At 38.8% G+C, this 23,428-nt stretch overlaps 1 protein-coding gene across 1 annotated transcript in view; it reads right to left on the reverse strand.

Moving 5' to 3' along the window:
- The window catches only part of mdfi (MyoD family inhibitor), a 42,284-nt gene that overhangs the window by 10,418 nt on the left and 8,438 nt on the right, over positions 1-23,428 (reverse strand). Inside the window, exon 3 of the mRNA XM_046874559.1 lies at positions 11,909-12,040. Coding sequence (XP_046730515.1) covers positions 11,909-12,040 — 132 coding nt within the window. The remainder of the gene's footprint in view (positions 1-11,908; positions 12,041-23,428) is intronic.

Here is a 23,428-nt window from a genome sequence, read left to right on the forward strand (position 1 = left end):
AACTGTTTCAATATGGCCGATTGTTGTTCCATATCCTAAAAAGTCAGTGGATCCAACCATTTACAGGCTAAAATGGCTTTCATTTTATCCTGTTCAGACAGGGAGTGTTCTTTGGGCTGCTGTTCAGTAAAAAGAGAAACAGATTAGCCCCTATAAAGGTAATGTGCATATGTTTTTTAGAACCTTTGTGATGATCGGCGCCCCTAAAGAAGAAGACACCTTCAAAAAAGAAATATGGTGAAGGAGTTCAAATCGGACTTTAATCCACACTTTGCCGTGGCTCATTTCAATGACAATCTCCAGTGATGAGAAGTCTAATTAGAGAATTTCAGAGCTGAGGCTTAAGCCGTCATTTTTCACCTGCTTTAAAGAAGTGTATTTCCCCCGATAGGGCGCTTCTGAAGGGTGATAATGGATGAATGAAAAATGGCCGGAATTGAGCTTTAAGTCCTGCTGAGATTGAATAAATGTTCTTTTACGTCTGAGCCAGAGACGGAGATGAGAGAGCGAAAAAAGAGAAAGCATTCCATCACATGAGATGAGATGAGCATATTCTTAGCCAAGGATATAAATCCCTGATGGGCTATTAGACGAAAGTCTTAACATAGGCCTTTGTTCTGGCTTTTTCAGCACGCACACACGCACGCACACACACACACACACACACACACACACACTCCTGCACATCCTCACTCAAACATTAATGTGATTCTGCAGTATCTGTATCTGTTTAGTGCTTCTAATATTTGTATCTGCATTTGTATTCAAAATGTAACTTAAAATAGGTGTGGCCTAAACCAGAAGTTTTTTGTTTTGTCCACGTAAAAAAAAACTCGATGAATCTGTGTGAATTTTGGTTCACACAGTTTCTCAACCGCAGCTATTTTTCCAAAATACAGCTCTATTTTCCAAAATCTAAACAAGCTAGTATGCTAATGTGAACCACATTGACACAAACCAGGAAGTTACTAAAAGCCATTCCATGAAAAAGCAAGCTTGAGTAGCATGGCGTATATTCGTTTCTGTCTCACACTTACTCCCGAACACACACACAATGACTGTACAATCAGGGTCAAAAATGTACCAAACACTAGGAAAACACATTGTGTTGTAAAGAAGGACTAGAAGTAGTCAAAGTATCAGCCATTACATCATGCTAAAGCATCTGATTGCTGTGTGTGCTATCAGTGATGTGTGTGTGTAGATCATAGCTATTAAACACATTCGGCATTCAACACATTTTATTTAACACAGTCAAACAATTTTAACATTCGGCTTTTTATTTTACCATTTACAATAAATTTATTAATACGTAGCCAGTGAGTTTTATTTTTTTTACTTTCCACCAAGACATTAAGCTCTATTTCTGACTGAAGTTGGGTTTAAAATCGTTTAATTTCCTTGGGCGGTCCCCAACTATTACCACAAAGTTGGATTGTCTTTGGATGCAGTAGCATTACAGTTTCTCTTTTACATTCACAACTGACTGTGGCCTCAAACCTACCTGACTTTACTAAAGCTCTTACGGCTGAATGAGGACAAAACATCTTTCTAGAAGGGTGGAGGGTATTATAACAGCAATCGGGGACTAAATATGGAATGGGATGTTCAAAAAGTACATGTGGAATGTGGAACATCCTTGCTTCACATTTATAGTTACAAGATTTTAACATTAAAAAAGTATTATTTGAAGTCAAATTTGAGATTTGATTTGATTTGATTTGATTTGATTTAAAGTAGACCTGAGGTACTTTATAAACCGATATTCACTATATAGACTAAAGAATTGTGACACCAGACTTTTCCATGAATATGCGGTTCTTTCTCAAAGCAAACCAGAAGTCCCAAACCTGTTCCATCATGACAATGCCCCTGTGCACAAAGCCAGCTCTATGCTTTACATGGGTTGAAGAGGAAGATCTTGAGTGGATTGCTATTGAGCTCTGACCTCAACCCTATTGAACACCTTTGGGATAAATTGGAACACTTACATTGTACATTACTTGTAGCTGAACGAGGCACAAATTTCCACAAGCACACTCCATAATCTAGTAAACCGTCTTCCCAGATGACTGAGGGTTAATGGTAACAGCAAAAGGGAACTAAATATGGAATGGGATGTTCAAAAAGCACAACTGAATCTTACAATCAGGTGTCAACAAACTACAGTCCATATAGTGTAAAGATAAAGCTGAAAACAATTTGAACTTAATTGTATGACTACTGTTGTCTTGTTGCAGTTCCAATGTATGATCTTTAACTCTGGACTTGCACAGCACAGTGCACTTTATACCACACCATAACGCACACGGTCACTTTAAGGACAATCACATCAACCACCTTAAATTTTTCCTGTTTACTGTCATAAGGATCCTGTATATACACTCTTCTCATACAGGCAGTCGTCGACTTACGACCTATGCAACTTACGACCATTCGACTTAACGACCACAATCACCAAAAAAAATGGTGTAGAGATGATACAAATAGCATAAAATGAACAAAGAAAATGATGATATATACAGTATAACAATAACGAAAGAAAATTATGATAAAATACTACTTAAAGATTTTTTTAACATCATTTCACAGTACTGTATATATAGCCTACTCTGTCTTCTTTTTTTCGTGGTTTATTTTTCTCCCCATCCTATTCCCTCATGCCGGACCGTCGTATAAAGCATTTCACTGCATGTCGTACTCTGTATGTATGTGTATGTGACAAATAAAATTTGATTTAATTTGATTTCATTTGAAATATCGTACGCAGGCGGGGTATGATCCGCTGTGGCGACCCCTAATGGGAGAAGCCGAAAGAAGAAGACGAAAAAGTGTAGCAGACCATAGAAGACAGTGTCTTTGTAAAAACCAAGATAAGCGGAGTTGGAGGCAGAAAGCAATGCATTTAAATGATCCAAATTGCTTCCATGTCTTGAGGAATATACACTAAACACTAATATCAGAGGTGTAAACACTCTGGAAATGAGGTACAATGCTTTTATTATTCCTCCAGACAAATGTGGGACATATGGCATGAGGTTCAAGGATAAACTTAGAAATGATCTCACACATGTCGGGAATATATGCACCTCCTTTTTTACGTCAAGAAGCCAGCAGGATTTCTGGAAAGAAGTGAGTAAATGTTGATAGATTGAAACAAAAGGATGCAGATATGCTGTATTTGTAAAACACTAAGACAGAACCTCTGCTTTCTCTTATCCACATGACTGCTTGTGGGTACTGATGTCCGCTCACAGGCACACAAGAAAGCGCAGTCGAGCAGCATTTCATGGCTTTCGTCTCACTTTGTTCACAGGCATGCCGGCCGGAGGCACTTTGCCCAGATGCATGCAACCCTCATGACGTCTTCGCTCTAAGCCTGAGCATCTGGACCTCGTGAACCGTTATATGACCTCAGGGTTTGTTTTTTTTAAATGCACCTCAATAACCCATGCTTATTTCCTACTTCCACAGACCGGTCTTGGAATGCGTGATCCATTCATCACATGTCCAAACCAAAACAAAATAAAAAACAAGTAAGCACAGAGAGTGCACGGGTCTATAAAGAGATGCTCTGCATGTAAAGCCAGTGAAGCAGCAGTCCGACGGAAAAAAATGGACACTTCGTCACAGGATACAGACGGGAAAAGCAGTGAGGCTGCACATGTGGTCCAGAATATTACACAACTCTCAAACGCCATGAATGGAGTCAGAAATTTCTAATCTACTGTAGTAGATTTATAAGATTTGGGACTATTAGGGATCTGGATCAGCTGGGAAAATATCGGAAATGCGGAAGTCGGAAGAAAAATCTGGTTGTTCGTGTACAGTAGATGATCATTTACATGTTGAGTCGGGTATCATTTTGATCGTTAATTCATGCCGAGCAATGAGGTGACTAAACAGATAATCCATTGTGTGATAAACATATTTGATAAGGTTATGGTCAGTATAATCAAACTTTAAACAGTAAATAGTGTGTTTAAATTGTAAACCATGTGATGGGTCATAAATTAATGAATTGCTGTGGTAGAAATACTTACGGTTAGCCATACAACACCATTTCTGCTTATTTTTTGTATATAAGGATGGCCTGTGGTGTGTATCCTTGTGTCTTGAAAATGCATAAAGAGGTCGATAACCTGGTCAATAACTGTATAATGACCTTAAAGTTTAGTGGGACTTAATAGTTGCAACTCCAGCTGTGACTTCTGGTATTTCTTTTTGGCAAAGGAATCGAAAAATTAGTAGATAGGTGATTTATTGAAATCTACTCCGCTTAATTCCTCTTGCTTGGACACTCACATTTAGCAGAAAAGGACTAGCCTATTAAAATAGAACGGAAACATTTTTTTTGTTTGTTTGGCTGTTTTTTTTTTTGTAAAGAAAAATCATGTTTTACAGAAAGATAGAATCCAATGTTTTCCACCAAATTAGTATTACAACATTATATCACACCTGCACTAAAATATAGCCGGGGTCTGGTAAAGTGCACATTCTTCAGATCCATGTGTATTAGTTTGATATTTGAACATGCAGCATAATGATTCCTCATAATATGGATATAAAAAAATAAATAAATAAAAAGAGAGAGAGAGAGAGATAGACTGGATTATGGGCAGAGTTCACTTCACTGGCACCAGTACAATCAAGAATCATGGACGCCATATTTGTATCAGCTGACCCAATATCTCATTTAATTCTCCCTCCAAATCATACAATTTACTCCTTTCCCTGACTATCCCATTTCCAGAGCTCCTAAAACTTATTGACAGTACATTTTCACCACTTCTGACTATATTAATTTTTATTTTTAAACAGAAATTGCATCATTGCTACTCGGGCATCCTTCTCAGACATTCTATACAACTAGCAATTAGCAGGTTGGTTGAATGTTTTCACTGCAATATTATATGATTAGGTAAATAACATGTAAAGAGCTGCAGTATGTCAGTGGGAAAAGCTTTGGCTGCACAGGCAGAATGTGATCTCATCAGAGACATCAAAAACAGTAAAATACTACTACGTAATTGCTAGATTGACTCTAGCAGTTCAGGAACTATTTCCCAATATTTTTTAAGATAAATGTTGCATAATTTAGTAGCCCAGGGAACTGGGACACATTTCTTGTATAAAAAAAAACTCACCATTCATTCAACAGTGAGGACGATTATTCACAAGTAGAAAACATTCGAGACAGTTGCCAATCTTCCCAGGAGTGGACGTGCCAACAAATTCACCCCAAGGTCAGACTGTGCACTGCTCAGAGAAATTGCAAAAAAACTCAGTTACATCTCAGACTCTGCAGGCCTCAATTGGCATGTTAAATGTTAACGTTCATGACAATACTACTAGTAAGACAGAACAAATACAGTTTGTTTGGAAGTGTTGCCAGGAGAAAGACTCTTCTCTCTCAAAAAAACATGCCAGCGTGGTTTAGGTTTGTATCTAAACAAACCACAAGACCTATGGAACAATGTCATTTTGAACAAATGGAACCAAAGTGGAGATGTTTAGTCATAAAGCACAGTGATATGTTGAAAACTAAACACAGCATATCAGCAGAAACACCTCATACCAATTGTCAAGGACGGTGGTGATGAGGGCTTGTTTTGTAGCAACTGGACCTGGCTACCTTGCTGTCATTAAGCTGAACATGAGCTCCTTTGTAAATCAAGTATTCTAGAGCAGTGGTCCCCAAACCCCAGGGTCAATTGGTACCGAGCCGCACAGAAAGAATACATAACTTACATTACGTTTTATTTATTATCTGATTCCGAACGATGTTTTATTTTGGCAAATTACCGGATTCTCTTCATCACATCTGTCTATCACACAATTTTGATGCATGTCATGATGCCTCGGTCACATGTCTTACCCACATCCTCTTCCTTCTTAAAGGGGCTGCCCCCGGCCTATAACATAATACATTCCCGCTAAATTCAAACCCCCAAGCTAGCAAAATGAACAAAAAACAACACAGCGGATTCAAGTTTATTATTATATTTAGAAAATACCAGTTTTTTTGCCGGTCATATCATTTTATTTTGTTGTATTTATCCGCCACACCTTAAAGGCCGGTCCGTTAAAATATTGTCTGACATTAAACCGGTCCGTGGCGCAAAAAAGGTTGGCTGTTCTTGAGTCAACTGGACAATGACTCAAAGCACACAAGCAATACTTAAAAAGGTTAAGGTTTTGCAAAAGTCTAGACCTTGACCTGACTGAAATGCTGTGGCAGGACCTTAAAAGAGCTGTGCATAAACAAATAATCGCAAACCCGTATGAACTCAATGACCTGAAGCAAGATTCCTCAGTCTATTGTCAGTTTATTGAATCATAATTTCTGTCAGTCTATTGAATCATAAGGTGTACTTAGTTTTTCACATATGGCTTCTCCATTTTGGCTTTATTTTTGTAAAAGAATTTATTTTGACAATTGTACTGGAAGCCAATGTATGCAGCAACATTACAATTTCCCTTCACTATAATTGAGCCTAAATGTGTTCCAGCATCGCAATACTCTTGGGCACAAAGTAAGCTCCATTCTTCTCCAAGGTTGGACTAAAAGAACTTCACAAACCCCTGACCTCATCCCCACTGAACTCCTACCAGACCTCACTAATGCTCTTGGGTTGAATGAACACAAAATCCTCCAGACATGCTCCAAAATCTAGTCGAAAGCCTTTACAAAGGAGCAAAGATTATTTTAAGTGCAAAGGGGAAACAGTAGTGTTATGGCGAAGTGTCCACAAACATTTGGCAATATAGAGGCTTTTGGTTTACTAGCTTGTTATATGTTGTTACGTTAAATTTGCTACTAAATAATATGTCAATGGTGCCTGCTAAATGCCATAAATGTAAATCTGTGCGTGATCACCTGATACATTGGTATCTTAAGTTTGTAATCTAGCGAACCAGTGTTGATTTATTAATTGGTCGAGTCTTAAAGCGCGTTTGTACGGCGCCTGGATAAGGGCGTCCTCTAAATTGCGTAAATGTTGTTTATCCCTACAATCCCCCCCCCCCTAAACAAAGTTTCCAATATGCCAAAAGTAAAGGTATGTAAAAAAAAAACTAAAAATAAAGCCGCAGTCATCACACGCATGTAAGTAGTTTCCTGTGACTGAATGACGAGTTAAACCTGAATGTTTTTGGTCCATATCCTGCTGAATGATTGAATAATAAATCAAAAGTAGTATAAGCTCACACTGTACATCTCGAAGCGAAATGCAAACACCGAACATTCAGCGCGAGAGATCGTGAGCTTTGAAACGAGCGGAGAAAGCGACTGAGCTGAGTGCCAACGGCATAACACCGGAATTCTGCTAGCGCCGCTGTCAAGGCAACATCCCAACAATGGCGGTTACCACAGAAAACACTCAAATTTGTAAAAGCAAGGTGAGAGGTTAACTCTGGCCTGCGCTATTTAAAGTTATTTTATTTGATAAGCTAAGCGGAAAAAGTGATTTATTGCCAAAACAGTTGTGAAAATGTAGAAATGGTGCTCATGAATCTGCTCCCATCGTGTATACACATGTGCAGCAATTTATTATATACAGCATTAATCATGTGTGTGAGTTTGTTTGCACCTCAGGTACATTCAGTGTGATTCAGTAACACAACTGTGACATCAATGCACCTTTAGTCAGAACAATTAGTCACAGTCTAGCGGAGGTCTCAACCCGACTGTCGACACACACTCGCACACCTAAACCCGCACACACCCACACACATTTAGTCTAGCTCAACTCCATAATGACATGCTCGCCTGACACACTAAACAGCGCACATCTGGAACTGTCAGAAAATGGTGCGATATTTCATCGTTTTTTCGACTGACGGAAATATGTATTCCATAATTCATGGTTGTGTACATGTTATATAAACATTCAACAATTAAAAAAAAAAAAAAAAAACCATCACCGAGCAATTTATTTCATGTTTAATTTAAAACAATTTTGTATAGTATTCCTAAGTGCATGGCAAGATACCTGTGTGGCTTTAATTACATCTGGAATTTATATAACATATAAAATTGCTTCTCACACACACCACACACACACACACAGCCCTGACAGACGCTGGAACTCAGCGGAAGAATCAGGTTTCTTCTTGGTGGTATTGTGCGTGAGGAAAGAAAACGCACGATCAGCAACTTCCTCCACTAGCTGTCCCACAGGGTGAAAATACATATGGTCTTAGCAAGCGCTTGTGTACTTTTGCTAAATCTAGAAAAACGACACAGAGCTTTCTCTTCGCTCTGTTTGACTTTATTCCACATGCACATGGCAGATAAACAAAAGGATTTTATGTGAGCATTTCCACATCCATTTGAGGATCAACATGAAGATAAAAATATACAAAACAAGAAGACACACAGTCGGGTCCATACGTATTTAGACAACAACAATGTTTTACTTTTAGCTTTAATTTTATAGGTTTAAAATTAGCTGCTTTTAAATGTATGCGTTCAGGAATTACAGGATACTTTTTCAAGGTCCCCTCATTTGCACAAGGTCCAAAGTAACTGGATGGCAGTTTCAGGTCCAGGTGTGGCCTGTTTTCTCCCTATTTTATAAAAATCAAGTTTTGAAACTGCTTTTGGTAGCTGTATGTTTCATAAAAATGAAACATACATGAAAGTGAGTTAGGCCATAATAAGGCTTAGGAAACAAAGACTTATTACAGAGATAACGAACTTTAGAAGTGGCAGTCAACATGGAATGGAGGAATGGAGCTCAGCAAAACAGCTCAGCTTGAAAGGCCACTAGAGTGAATGATGGCAAAATGAATTGCTTGGTGAAAAAAAAAAACCTTCATAATTTCTACACAACTCAAGAACATTTAAAATCAAGAATCTAAAAGTACAGAGTTTTCCACAAGAGGCATATCATTGGTAACACTCAAGAACAGAAAGGCCAGATTACAATACATTTAAATAAAAATCAGCCCAGTTATGAATCAGGATTCTCTGGACAGAGTATCTAATATCAGAATGATTGCAAGAGAAGTGTATGGAGAAAGAAAGGAAAGGCTCATGAGGCAAAGCATACCACATCATCTGTCAGACATCGTCCATCATGTTTATTGATGGGTGTAACTTCTGATAGGTGTAACTGCTGATTGGTATAGCATTAACAATTATGAGGTGTACATGTACCTCGCACAATGACAAAGTTGAATCTGATCTAATCTAATTTAAACCTAAACAAAGAGCAACTAAAGGCAACTGCAGGAAAGGCCTCGAAAAGCACTTCAAAAGAGGAAACTCAGCATTTGGTGATGTACATGACTTGTACTTATAATTGCTAGTTGGTCCAATTACTTTTGAGTGTGTGAAAAAAAAAAAAGAAAAAAGGTCATTCCAAAATGGTTCAAACAATATTTACAGTTAAACTTCTTAATTAAAGCTAAAGAATCTACATCGATCACTTCTTGAATGCTTTGCTTTATTTTAAATCCGTTTTAATAGGGTACAGAGCTAAAATTACACTGTTACTGTCTGCACACTCCAAAATATGTATATAATCCAAATAATTGCATTAGGGATGACACAATTTATAATCCTCCTGGTTTACCTGAATTACATCAGGCCCTTACAGAAAGACACGCATTCGAAAACTGAAGGCAAATTCCATTTGCAAGTTGTTTCCTTTCTCTTGGATGGGCGTCAGTTGTTTTCAGTACAGCCTGATGACTAGGAGTACACTCAGCCAATGATGATTCAGCCGGCATGTTTCTGAACACGTTACCTGTAAGTGCTCATTTAGAATCATCTCGTACTTAGTGCCCTAAATGGTAGAAGATTGGGATAAGACTGGCCATCTTTTTCTACATATACTGTACACTACATGTAATAAGTAGTTATGGGTCTCCAATTGTGCCCTAATTTGTCATTTCCCAGATCAGACAAGGCTACCGACCAGGGAGGGTGACAACTTACACATGCTTCCTCAAAGATTCGTGAAAATAACCAGCCAATTTTTTTTTTCTGTTGTTGCCTTGGTTCCATCACACTGTGCTATTTCTCAGAAATAAGCTCACAGAAACCCACAGTACATTTATGGCATTTTGGCAAACGCCCTTATCCAGAGCGACTTACAATTATCACATTCATACAACTGAGCATATATGGGGTTAAGGGCCTTGCTCAGGGGCCCAGAGGTGGCAACTTGGTGTGGCTGGGATTTAAACTCACGACATTTTTAGCCAAAGTTGAATGCCTTGACCAGTATGTTGATTTGATTGGCAGGGCAGAAAGTGAAAGACCTCCCTCCACACAGCGTGATGAATTTTGCTCTTTTGGCTTCCTGCTTTCCGTTGCGCCACTCTGGGCGCTGCATTTAACAAAACCGCTGAATGCCAGAAAATGGATTATCTCACGGTCTGAGCTTATTTCTTTCATATATAATTGGATTGGATTTTGCATTGTTTATAGGAACTTGAAAAGCAATTCGGAAAAGTAGTTTATTTTTGACACTTTTGAGCCGAGCGGATCACGTTCACCTTTTTTTTAGTTTGTTTATTCCTCAATAAAACATGCCAGGGCTGTGAACCAAGAGCCTCTTCCTAGAACAATGAGGCAGGAATCCAACCTGGATTAAATTCCCCCTTAAACATATTCAATTTTAAATCACCAATCAAGCCAACAACACCTTTTAAGGACTCTGAGGCACCAGTTCTATCTAGTGTACCACTGTGCTGCACATATACCGATATGTTTAAACCATCATCACAGTGAACCCGTATTTGTTTTTGTTTTTTTACTTTTTCCTGATGCTGTAATCACACAGACTCCATTTTGACCAACCCAGTACAAATTCACAGTGAGCACAAGTAGCCTTTACGCTTCTATACTCGTACACCAACATCATCTTTTGAGTCTAGTTCCTCCCGGGGTTTTCTTCTTATATCTTCTCAAGGAAAATCGCCACATGGTCACTTATTAAAGCTGGATTGGATGGATTGGACTGTAGTTAATGTCAACAGTCTTCTACACTGACTCAGGACTATTTTTCGCTTCTGATCATCATCATTGTACCCCGCAACATCGTATATCTGCTACAAATGGACATTCGGTGCAACCCAGATGAGGATCGGTTCCCTCTTGAGTCTGGTTCCTCTCAAGGTTTCTTCCTATCGCCATCTCGCGGAGTTTTTCCTTGCCACAGTCGCCACTGGCTCGCTCATCAGGGACAAACTTACTTATAAAGAACATATTCACTTTTAATCACCACATTATCTGTGTAAAGCTGCTTTGAGACAATGTTCATTGTTAAAAGCGCTATACAAATAAAAATGAATTGAATTGAATTGAATTAAAGCTCTAACCCTTCATTCTAGTCCCTATTAAGCCGTCTATTTTTAAAAAGTGCTTTACATATGATTTTGAATAGAACCGCAAACTATATTGAGTCATAAGGTACCGCGAATGTGACAGAGAACAGATAAGATGCCCATTATATCTTGAAATGTAAGAATAATCCTACATGCAAATGTATATTCATTGTAAACACCGAGCCATAACATAAGTCCTGAGGTTAAAAAAATAAATAAAATAAAAAGGAAGACCAGACTGGCTATAAACGGAAGGCTATAATAAGCACTTTCGACAACCGTGGTGAGCAGAAAAGTATCTCAGAATGCATGATGTCAAATCTTGAGGTGGGTGGACTCCAACAACAAAACACTACATCAGATCCCACTCCTGTTAGCCAAGAACAGGAATCTAAGACTAGAGTCGGCACAATTAAGGTTAAAAGGCAACGATTGTATAAGGATGATTCGAATGAGCAGATGTGCAGGTGTTCGTGTGACAGTGGCAGGCGAGTCATTTGTACAGTAATCTCTCTATAAAATACAGCATGCACCCTGTACTCTGGCTAATATTAGCTAAGGGGCTTACATGTGATGCTTTTGCTGGGCGTGTTGCTGAACTCCAGCTGTGATAGACTGTTGTTGTTGTCGACGTGGTCCGGGTTCGTTGTTTCCTCCATACGTGGCTGCTGCTCTGCGTTTTCGCCGCTCGCATCCGCGCCTGTGGGTAAAAAAAAACACAGGTAGGCACTTTAAACGAACACCAGTTTGGATTCCAAATAGAGTTCATGAGTTCAAACTGAGGAGCACGGAGTAAATATTAAAACTCGCAACATTTTCAGGTGCCGAATTTTCACGTCAGGGAACAAACCGGGGAACGGTGACTGTTTCGAAAAAACGCAGTATGGCACGAATGCTTGCCAGGTTTTTCTGCATGGTCATCACTTTTGTAGCCACAACAGTACGTGCTTGTACATGTAAGAGTGTGTGTGCACGTGGGGTGCACTGTGCATGTTTATATTCAAAGGAGCATTCATGCACACTGTGTGTGTGTGTGTGTGTGTGTGTGTGTGTGTGTGTGTTTGTGTGTGTGGCCAAGCATGTGTTTTATACGCAAACCCTGGAGCCAAGCGGGCTTATTATGCGGCCCGGTAATTACACACCGCTGTCTGAGAGAGCCTGAACTGGGCAGACTTCAAAGTGATGCAGGTTTAGGCTTTGCTGAGGAGAGAATAGTGCAGAAATGAAGAGGAAATGAGGGAAAGGCATGGGAGGGGAGACAAAAAGTAAAGGAAAGGAGACGAGACAAGACAAGAGAAAAGGAAAGAGAAGGAAAGATGAGTGTTCAAGAAAGGAGAAAATAAGTAAATTAAAGTAAAAAAAAAAAAGACAAAAGAAGAGCAAAAAGGAAAGAAGAAGCACGACAGAACGACAGAACTGCAGAAAGGAAAAGAAAAGGAAAGAAGAAGCACGACAGAACGACAGAACTGCAGTGTGAATGATAGGAAAGCATGGAAAACGAGAAAAAAAATAAACATCAGGACAAGAGCAAGGATAGAGATGAGAAGAAACAGGAGGTGGAAAGCAAATAAGAGATAAAAGGAGAAGAAAAAACAAGAACACTGCATTTTGCTCAATGGCCTCTCTCTCTCTTCTTCTCTTTCTCTCTCTCTCCTTCTCTTTCTCATTCCTGGCCAAATGGGAGCCAGCTGGGCTTTATTTGGTGTCCGGTAAATACCCAGCATCCCCCTTTGCAGCTCCAACCGCTCGTCTTTCTGTTTATTTGCTTTAGTCACTCGTGCTCGCTGACTCCTGTTTTTCTTTGCTCCTGGCAGCCTTCACTCGCGTTCCTTATTCTTTTCTGGGCGACATACTTTTTTTTTCTACTTTTACTTTGGAAATCTGAAGACAGGAAAGACTTTCTGTTACTTCCCGGTAGAGCACATGAGATCGGTCGAAGAGTTACCTCTATGTCTTAAGCATTATGGAGAAGACAGACTTAGACGATGACAGCATGACATCCAGACACCAGAAGCTCTCCCTCCATTTGTTTTCCCATAATCCAGACAATTTATAATGAACTTCCTCCCCTATTTCCTTCCCCAAAAACTCCAACAGCCGGACTGTCCGTGGGGACACATCTCCCCTTTTTTATACATTCAGAGCATGACGGCATTTCCCAGCATATCGAGGCACTGGCAGAAATTTCCAAGAAAGCTTGAAGTGTTGCTGAAAGAGCATGTGATAATAATCAGATGCATATCATGATGTCTTGCACAATACTGCAAACGTGTAAAGGAGAGTTCAAGATATGTTCAACGCTTACTATGGCTGAAGGACCGGAATTTGCACGTGTTATTTTTTCATAGACGTTAATTAGAAAATTGCATTCATTATATATTGCATATTGTGGATCTGGAAAATGAGTCCCAGCAGCTTAAAATTACATTATTTATTTATTGACACACAAACTTGTGCTGCTAAACTGTAAGTGTGTCTCTGGACTTAAAGTTATGCTACTCCTCCAAAAAATACTGCCTATAGCGTCCCTTTTTCTGGATATTCTCACTTCGTGGACCACGTTTCAAAGGAACCTCTCTCCGTCTCTCTCTCTCTTTCACCATGCCTCTTTCATTAAAAACGACAACGGTGCCAGGATCTACACGAAATTCACCGTCAAGGGACGCACAAATCTGAATGCGAAGCCTGTTGTGGACTGGATGCAGTAAAAGCATGAGCGCGTGCATTACATCTTTCTGTGAAGGAGTCGGCGAAAAGAAAAAACTAAACCAAGAAAAAAAAAAAAAGACAAAGACAGAGTTGAGACTAAGAAACTTCCTAGAACTGAATTACAGGGTAGATTTCAACTGTGGCTTTCTTTGTGTGAGGTACAGAGGAACTGGAGCTGAAAACAGACTGAGATTACAGTCAGCGTCACATGTTCGGCTCCTCTTCGTGACCCAAAAACACAGCCTTCATTACCCATGAACGCAGGCTTCACGGCTGCTACAGTCCCACTGGTCTGGATCAGTGGGCATTAACGACTGGAGCTGAGCCATTATCAAGTGCTGAGCCATAATACTACATCATAATCCGCTCGTAACGCAGCGCTGGGAGAAAATATGCTTTCAAAAAGGCTTCTTTCACAAGCGAGTACAAAAAAAATAGATATTAGATCATTTTGGTCTCTACGGAATAACATTTTATTTAGATTTAACTTATATAAAGTGTTTTCTTTTGTCCTATTATTCATTTATTGTTTATAGTGGAAATGAATGCAGCAAGTTGGTGCAAGGTTTAGTGCAAACCCTGCTGTGACCCACATCATTCGGCAAAGCGTCAGCATCAGCATCGCAAGCTGGGTAATATGCAGTGTTGGGCAATAACGCGTTACTAGTAACTACTAGTTACTAGTACTAGTAACGCATTACTGTAACGCAGTTACTTTTGACAGTAACTAATACTGTAACGCATTACTTTTTAAATAAAGTAACTCCGTTACCGTATGGTGCGTTAACCATTACTTTTATAAAATGAATTAATTTCGGCTAAAGTGTAGCCTACAGTCTGACCTGTTTACAGCAGCGACGCACTGTAGGATTGGTGGATGAACCACTATAAACACGAAGAAGAGGCACTGTGGGCGTGTCTCCGTTTATTCAGGTCTGTGCGGCAGTAATGGCGAGTCGAGGCGAGAGCAAGACGAGTTTCTCAAAGTGGAAATATGCTCATTATTTCACTATAGTTGAGCATAAAGACAAAAACTTTTAAGTCAAATGTAAGCTGTGTCTTTCTGTTTCGAAGGTCGTATCTACTGCGATAAACAGCAACTCCAATCTGCCGAAGCTCCTCCAGAAACTCCACGCCTGGACGAATATAGAAGCTAGAAGCTAACCCGGTGTTCTGTTCTACATTGTTGATAGTTTTCATACTTAAGCTGTGAAAGGAACATTTTTAAGAGCTCAACACAACAGCTTTTATGATGCAGAAGCCACTTTAGTTTTTTGATTGTGAATATATTATTCAGCTTGTTTTGTTATTTATTTCAGAAATCCTTGTGATATATTCAGTTTGTGCAGGTCTGACTTAAATAAAATAGTGTTTAAAAATGACTTTGTGTTTGAGTCAGTTTTGTGTTTGTTTAGTCCATAACGCATAAAAGGGCATTAATGGGAACATTAAAGAACGTTCTTTAAAAAGGAACTAAAAAGTTACTTTTAACAGTAACGCATTAATTTCTGGTGTAAGTAATCAACAAAGTAATTGAGTTACTTTTTGAATGAAGTAACGAGTAACTGTAACTAGTTACTATTTCTTAGTAACTAGCACAACACTGGTAATATGATTGTCTCGCATTGCTTCCTGGTTCAAGTTTAATGTGGTAAGAGTTCTTATTGTCTGAGTAGAGGAAGGAGCACCTTATCAAAACCATAGTTTCATAAGACTGGAGAAATGTTACTGCGAAAAGTTCAAGTACTTGCACCAAGCATGTTGTGATCAACACGCCTCACGCCTGGCTGCATGGCTAAAATTTCCTAAAGCAATATTACAAGCGACATGGTGAATGTTAAAATAATAATAACACATATCAAAAAAGGATTTTTGGACTGTAGTGCTATTGGTTTTATCATTTGAATATAAGACTATTCTATAAAGCCAATTTTCAAATCTTCATTTTTGAAATGTTCATACGAGGATCTCACTGGCTTCGAGAGCAGCTATTTATCAAAGTCTAAATAAAGTTAAGGAATTAAGTTCATTTGAAACTGCAGACCAAATCTCTACACTACAAGCGGTTTCCCAGGTAAAGAAGTTACACTACAGGTAAAAGAACGCTTAACTATAAGGGTATCACCGGAGTTACCTATAAATAAAGAATTATGACTCAAGCCTGAGTCAGGAGACCAATCTGTTGCTTCTGCGATGACTGAACAAAAGTGACAGGAGAACATCTTACTCTCGCCCCCATGCATGTCTTTCCAGAACATCTGTGAGACAGAGTTAATTAAAATCAGACCTAAGCCACGATTTTAGGATGCACCACATGCATGCATGAATTCCGAACCCCCTCGAGGTGAGAAAACATATGGAATTTTTACTCAACTTGTAAACACAGCTCATACGTTTCCTCATTTAAAAAAAAAAAGAAAAGTGTATGAATAAAAATATACTGTTATAGCTGTTGGTCATAAAGACCTGGTAAACTACGTGACATCCTGTTTAGCCTGAAGAGGCCCTCCTAGTTTTATTATCCGTGTTCCCACAATAACAGGAACAGGCCAGTATTTGAGATTGCTGTTTGGAACCTATCAAGTAACAACTAGCATATCACACTTTGAGATATAAAAGATGCAGAGTTTAAGAAGCCAAAAATATGGAGATTTATACTACATCCAAAATCTGGTACTTCACCACTCTGTCTTTGGCAGAGGGGAATAAAAATACCAAATAAAAACTGGAGAACTGGATCTGGATCACCACATACATCATAAAAGGGTTCTTTGAGGGTTCTTGGAAAAAGATCTTGGTAAAGTTGTTTTACTTAGGATCCTATCCAATCAGAACCATAAGAGAAACAAATCAAAATATCCTTTCGAAAGATGAAGTATAAAACATGAAAGCTAATTCAGAAACATAAAAACACTGGTGTAGTGTAATGTTCAAACAGCTCTGAAAGGGATTTACCCATACCTCTACATGTCCACACATTCTTTAGCAAACAGAGTTAATGTCAAGTTTTCTAGCTTTGCCCTTGCATGCAAAATTTCTTGTTCAATTGTTTGATTTTAAGCCTCCAGGGTATGTTCCTGCCTCACACCCAAAGTTCCTGGGATGGGCTTCGAATCCACCTCAGCTCTAACAGACAACAAAGCAAAGCAACTTCTGTTGCTCGAGTAAGATTACTCACACTTTTATTTACTTCTATTTTTTCCCCCTTTTAAATTTGTTCACCTGCCAATTCCCATCCACCAAACATTTCTTCACAATCATACAACAGCTACCAACCAGGAAGGGTAAAGGATAACACTTTGTCTGAGACAAACAGCCAACCACAATGTTTCAAACATTGACATACGCAAGCCCGCAAATATCCATGAATCCCTAGCATTGCTGTGATTGGCAGGAGAGGGTATGGCATCACTTCCACTCAGCTAATTTGACTCCTGTAGCATTGTCAGGATTCCCAATCTCCCAATGATAGGATGACAACTCCTTAAATGATCTCTTTAAATTATCTACATGGTGGCTAAGGGTGCTCTGATTGGCGGTCTCTAGAAAAATCCGATCCACAAGTGGCGATCAGATGATGCGAAACACACTGCTAAAATGGCTTCGCTGCTCCTGGCAATTCTACAAGGTGTGCGAAAATGAGCATACATTAGCAATCTGCATCTTTTCTTCTCCTAATTTTAATATTTATTACACATTGTTATAAAATATATTTGAATAAATAATGCTATGTGATAAATAGAAGACTTCAAATGAAGGAAAAAAAAATGCAACTCGTGTCATGATGGATGTCCCTTTGAATTGTAATGGATAGTGTATAATTATAGCGTACATACAGTAGTACAGATGTTTGGCTACGATCTTGAAGTTATGTTCAAAAGACTTTGGCTAACTTTAACATCTCCTCTCTCAAGTTTGACTTTATACCCGGCAGGGAGTGCTCCCTTATTTACTCTCTGGAGAAGAGTGAGAGCACAGTCAGTCTTTTAGGGGCTTAGAGTAGGCAGGTATGAGGTCTGGTATTAGAGGCAGAGGAGAAATGTGGCTTTACAGGGACACTTTGAAATTCTTCCAGTCCCTCCAAAACCCTCCCTATCCCCCCTTTCTGTGGCAAGAGCTGCTCTGTCTCTTAACAACTCCTCACTAATACCTGTTCCAAAGTCAGTCAACGAAGCGAAAAAGAAAAAGAGTACATTGGTTTTCTGTCGTCTCAACAGAAAGAAAAAAAAAAGAAACTGACAAGAGTCTTAGGGATGTTTTACACTCAGGTGAAACAGTGAACTTGGCAGGAATGGGATGCTTAAATAAATAAATAAAAAAGTAAGAAATAAAAAAGAAACTTTCTCAAAGTCTTGCAAACCCACAACTTTTACTTAGGCTCCATAAGACCTTCCTAAGAACACAGCAGCTATTAGATAACGTTGTTTTTAATGGAACACGATTGTTCACATCGATCTAAAGAAGCTTTTTAGTTTTAATTCCCTAAAGGTCGCAAATGCGGTTTCATAGAGGCAGAAGCAGAGAGACAAACTATTCATTCTGTGCCAAAAGCAAAAAGGCAGACCTTGAAGACCAATGTGCTGGGCGTTTGCAATGGAAGTTTAATTACCTCGACTGATTAAAACCGTTACTCGTTAAAAGCCACTGAAGCTGATACACGCGTTCACACTAAAGGAGGGCAGCTTTTAGTCAACGATCTGAATCGAGAAGGAAGACTACTGTGTACGAGTGCGTTTCATATATGGTCAAATCATCAGTCTATTCAGTTTTCCAATTTTTTCCTATTTTATTTTAATTCTACTTTAGTTGTTCAAGGTCAGGGTCACGTTAGGTCTGAAGCGGTCCGTGTACGATGCGTTCATTCGATTTTTGTTTGGAAAATCAAACACAAATTATGTTAAAAAATTGTGTTTGTAAATGTAATTAAAAAATGCTTTGTTTGTAGTTTTTTGACATCGTATTGTTCTTACTTTGAGCTATTTGGTTTTGTGACTCTTAAACAACCTGTAAAACAACTAATCAACCGCCAGCACATAATCCATCACTGGTTCCATCAAACTCTCAGAGCTCATATGTGTTTTTTAAAAGTGACAGTAAATAAGAGTTGGCATGTGTATATTTCATACACTGCAATGCCATACACACAATCTTCAAACACTTGTAGCAGAAGGTCCCTGGAACACCAGTTTAAACGTCCCTGCCCCGGACCACCAATACACCCCCTCGATCTATAAGATTGTCTGCTATCTTTGAATATGTAACTGTAGTTTGTATCATATTATTAACTATTTGAACACATGGCTCCAGAGTGGACAAATCATCCTGTGAAAAGACTATTCTTTTTTTACTTTACCAGTTTAGGATAATTAGATTGAAAATATTGTTCACTTATATAGAGCATTAATCATATTTGGTATTTTGTGATTTTGATTATTACACTTTGTGTGATTAATCAAATAAAAATTAAATCACTGCCATTTTCTCCTTTTTTTGTATGTGCTCAGAAAACAAAAAGCCAGTATTCTTCGCCTTCAATATTGGTTTAAACAAGAAATTATAAATCACTTGATTTTCAGTTGTGAATCAAATAAAAGAGGAACACAATGGGACACGTGACTTTTCCAAACACGTGTTTCGATCAGGAGATCGAGTCCGCCACACTGCATTTGGAATATAAATACTGGGAGGTTTTATTCATCCCAGGGTTTGGACAGTGACTCACACGATGACTAATTCCTCTCGAAATGACTCAAAAGCATCAGCGAGGCTTGTTATAATAAAACATGGGTCTGTTTTCATGCACAAGAGACGTCTAAATATCAAATACACTATATGGACGCATGGGACACCTAATTTCTTCAGCCATATGTGGTTCTGTCCCAAACTGATGCCACAAAATTGTAAGCACACGACTGTATCGGATGCCCTTGGATGCATTTCCCTTTATTTGACCTAGGAGACCCAAACCTGTTCCAAAATGACGATTCCCCTGTGTACAAATCCAGATCCATGAAGACATGGTTTACATGGGTTGTCTGTGATCTGTTTGGTTTGTGGAAATGTGTGCAGTATGAAAATGCTTCTACATGCATGCATTTATCTGTGCAAGTGTGTGTGTGTGTGTGTGTGTGTGTGTGTGTGTGTGTGTGTGTGTGTAGGCACATGAGGTTGTGAGGGAATGTGGTGGATGAATAGATACAGTGAAAACAGCACTTGGCGGAAAGTGCGTCAATAAAGCCCACTGACTTACTGACTCTCTCACTCACTCACACACAAACACACACACGCACCACACACACGCACATTTCATGCCACCTTTCTATTCATCCGTTCACGTATCAGGATCACATGAAGTCATGCACTCCGATCATTCAGCCATATTTCTCTGCACATACTTCATCCCAATGGTCCCTCACAACATTAACATGCGTCATATAACATTTTACATGTTGCAATGCCTCCCCTAGGTTCTGCTTAGACGAAGAAAAAAGAAAAAAAAAAACAATCAACTCCATGCAAAATGACACCATTTCACACAGTCAATGGCTGTCATATAATTAGCCCTATCCAGCTGCAGGACTGTAAATGCGGTGCAGTGGGTTGTGAGAAACAGCTGCTGCTGCTAAACCGAATGTCTCAAATGGATTTAACGGAAGACGCCTGCAACCGGTATCGAGCCGTGTGTCCGTCTTTTACCCCTCGTTTACATTTTGCGCGTATCTGTTGCAAAATGTTTTACTCGATTTCGCCTCTTTGACCCCTCAAGGGTACAATTAAGGGGTAAAGGGAAAATAATTAGCTGCTCGTCCATGATGGATCTGGCGGTGAGATGCGGCGATAACCGCGTCGACGTCTTCACTAAGCCTCGGGTCGGAGACAATAGGCTCCTAATCGGCGCTTGTAAGCCAGCCAGGAGTGAAAACAGATATCCGACGAGGAGCTTCAAAGCTGCGTGCTGGAATTTGTCCAAATACGCTGATTTAGTGAAAAGAATAGAGATCGAGGGGGCGGAAGAAAAAAAGTGTAAGCTCATTATACGAGAACCTACGTGGCGTTTAACAGGCTTTGGATGGATTTATGCAAGCTACACGGTAAGTTTGAGGCCCAGGGGTTTGGTGGTGATATCTGCATCTAAAAACACACAAGCTGACGTGGTGCTTTGCATCTGTCTACGTCTACGTCCTTGAAGACAAAAACATATGCTCGTGCAGTGGTGTACCTTTGGCGAGCACGAGTCAACAGGAAGCTGAAAATGAAACAATGCTGGTCGATGGCCAGTTAAAACCGATCCTGCGTTCTCCAAGTCTTTTTGATTTTTTCTGTTGCATATCCAGAGGTTAAAGCACACTTTAGTAGAGACTATCAGGAGATCAAGTCTTAAACCTTGCATTTTTCAGAATCGAGATACTGGGAAATTTTCATCATCCCAGTGTTTTGGCGGTGTCTCACACAATGACTAATTCTTCTTTAAATAAGTAAAAGCATTCGGTTTGAAATAAAGAGACATGTATATGCTTTCATCCACATGAGACACTCAACTATGACGCTACTCTATATGACACCTAACTGTCCCAGCAATATGTGGTTCTACCAATAAGTATTGTATAGAATGTATTTGGAGGTGGTAGCATTACATCTTCCCTTCATCTGAACTAGGAGACTCAGAGCTGTTCCAGCTTGACTGTAACCCTGTGCACAAAGCCATCTCCATGAAGTTATGGTTTACATGATTTGGTGTAGAAGATCTTAAGTTGCCTGTTATAAAGCTTTGACCTCAACCCACCCAGGTCTCCTCACCCTACATCAGTCCCTGCCTTTACTAATGCCCTTGTTTATCAAATGTTTATCACAAATCTAGTGGAACATCTTCCCAGAAGATTGGAGGTTATTATAACAGAACAAGGGGACTAAATGTGGACTGGGATGTTCAAAAACGTATACTAACTTTATGGTCTGGTGTCCACAAACTTTAGTCCAGATAGTGTATACATGGTTCCAATTTTCTGAAACCAAAAACAGTAAGTTTGTAGTTTAAATGGTCATCAGAATTGATCCTTCTCATCTAAAATACTTTTTCTGATACTCTGTGATATTTCAGTGGTTTATGGAATGGGGTTGTGTTTCGCGTCAAATGCTTATAGTTTGACTTTGAATAACAAAGCAGATTTTTTTCAAGATTTGAGTATAAATATGACAAAACCAAAAGGTCCTAAAAGTAGATAAAGGAATCCTAATTTATTATTAATTATTGATTATTAAATAATTGATTTGGGTTTTTTTTTAAGATTGTTTCTTTTCTTAATTTGTTATCTTTAAGTTCTTACCTTAATCCAGTAGAAATATTGTAGAACCTAAAGCAGGCAATTCATGTGAGAAACCCCACCAACATTCCAGATCTGAAATTGTCCAGTACTGATAAATGAGCTAAAAGAATCCAGTCCTGTAACAGTTTATGCTGCAGAAAGAAAAGTTCCACTTACATTTGCTAGTGACAGACCCAAAACAATGGATCATCTTCCTTAATAAAAAAAGGGGTAATGTTTGTATCTTATTTGTGAGTTCCCCTTGTCTTCTCTGAAAAAGAATCTGATGTTTTAGGTCGTATTTATGCACAAATCTTAAAACTTCTAAAGTATTCAGAAACTTTCAAGAACCACAGCAAGCATACAGTATAAATAATGTTAAACTGGAGCTACTGTTTTCTCTTAGTGAAAGGTTCCAAAAGTAAAACAATAATTAGACAAAAAACTTGATCATACAAATGTAAATAATGATCATATAATCCAATATAATCCAACAATTGGATAACGATCACTTGACGATCACTCAACTCTATTTTTTTAAACACTTATGGCATTATCTGTGGTCAAGATTGTTTTATAGCATTTTCGCTCCGAAACAAAAAGAGCACCACTCAATGCCTTTAGCGAACATAAAAAAGATTCACCAGTCACACAAGTCATTAAGTTATTATGTTTCTCCCGAAGACACGAAGCAACAAAGCAAAAAATCATTTAATCCAAGGCCAAGAACATTATACAGAATTCTGAATGATCAAACTGGGCGCTTCAAAAAAAAAGCAAAAAAAGCTGCATAGTGCTTATGGTTTACATTCATAATATACAAGAGAACCCGACACAAAATGTGTCCTACTGAAAGAAAACAGAGAAATAGCACCGCTAGAGAACAAAAAAAGGATGATATTACTAGAAAAATTCTATATCATGAAGCCTGAATAAGAGAAAATGGCTATTTTGTGCTATTTGTAAGTGAAAGAGATGGTTACTGGCAGAGCAGCTGATTCATACCTCTGCTTTTTTTTAATATATATTATATATATATATATATACACAGTATGAACAACCATGGAGCGTTATTC

Source organism: Silurus meridionalis, chromosome 19 (genome assembly GCF_014805685.1).
Source record: "Silurus meridionalis isolate SWU-2019-XX chromosome 19, ASM1480568v1, whole genome shotgun sequence".
Classification (NCBI taxonomy): Eukaryota; Metazoa; Chordata; class Actinopteri; order Siluriformes; family Siluridae; genus Silurus; species Silurus meridionalis.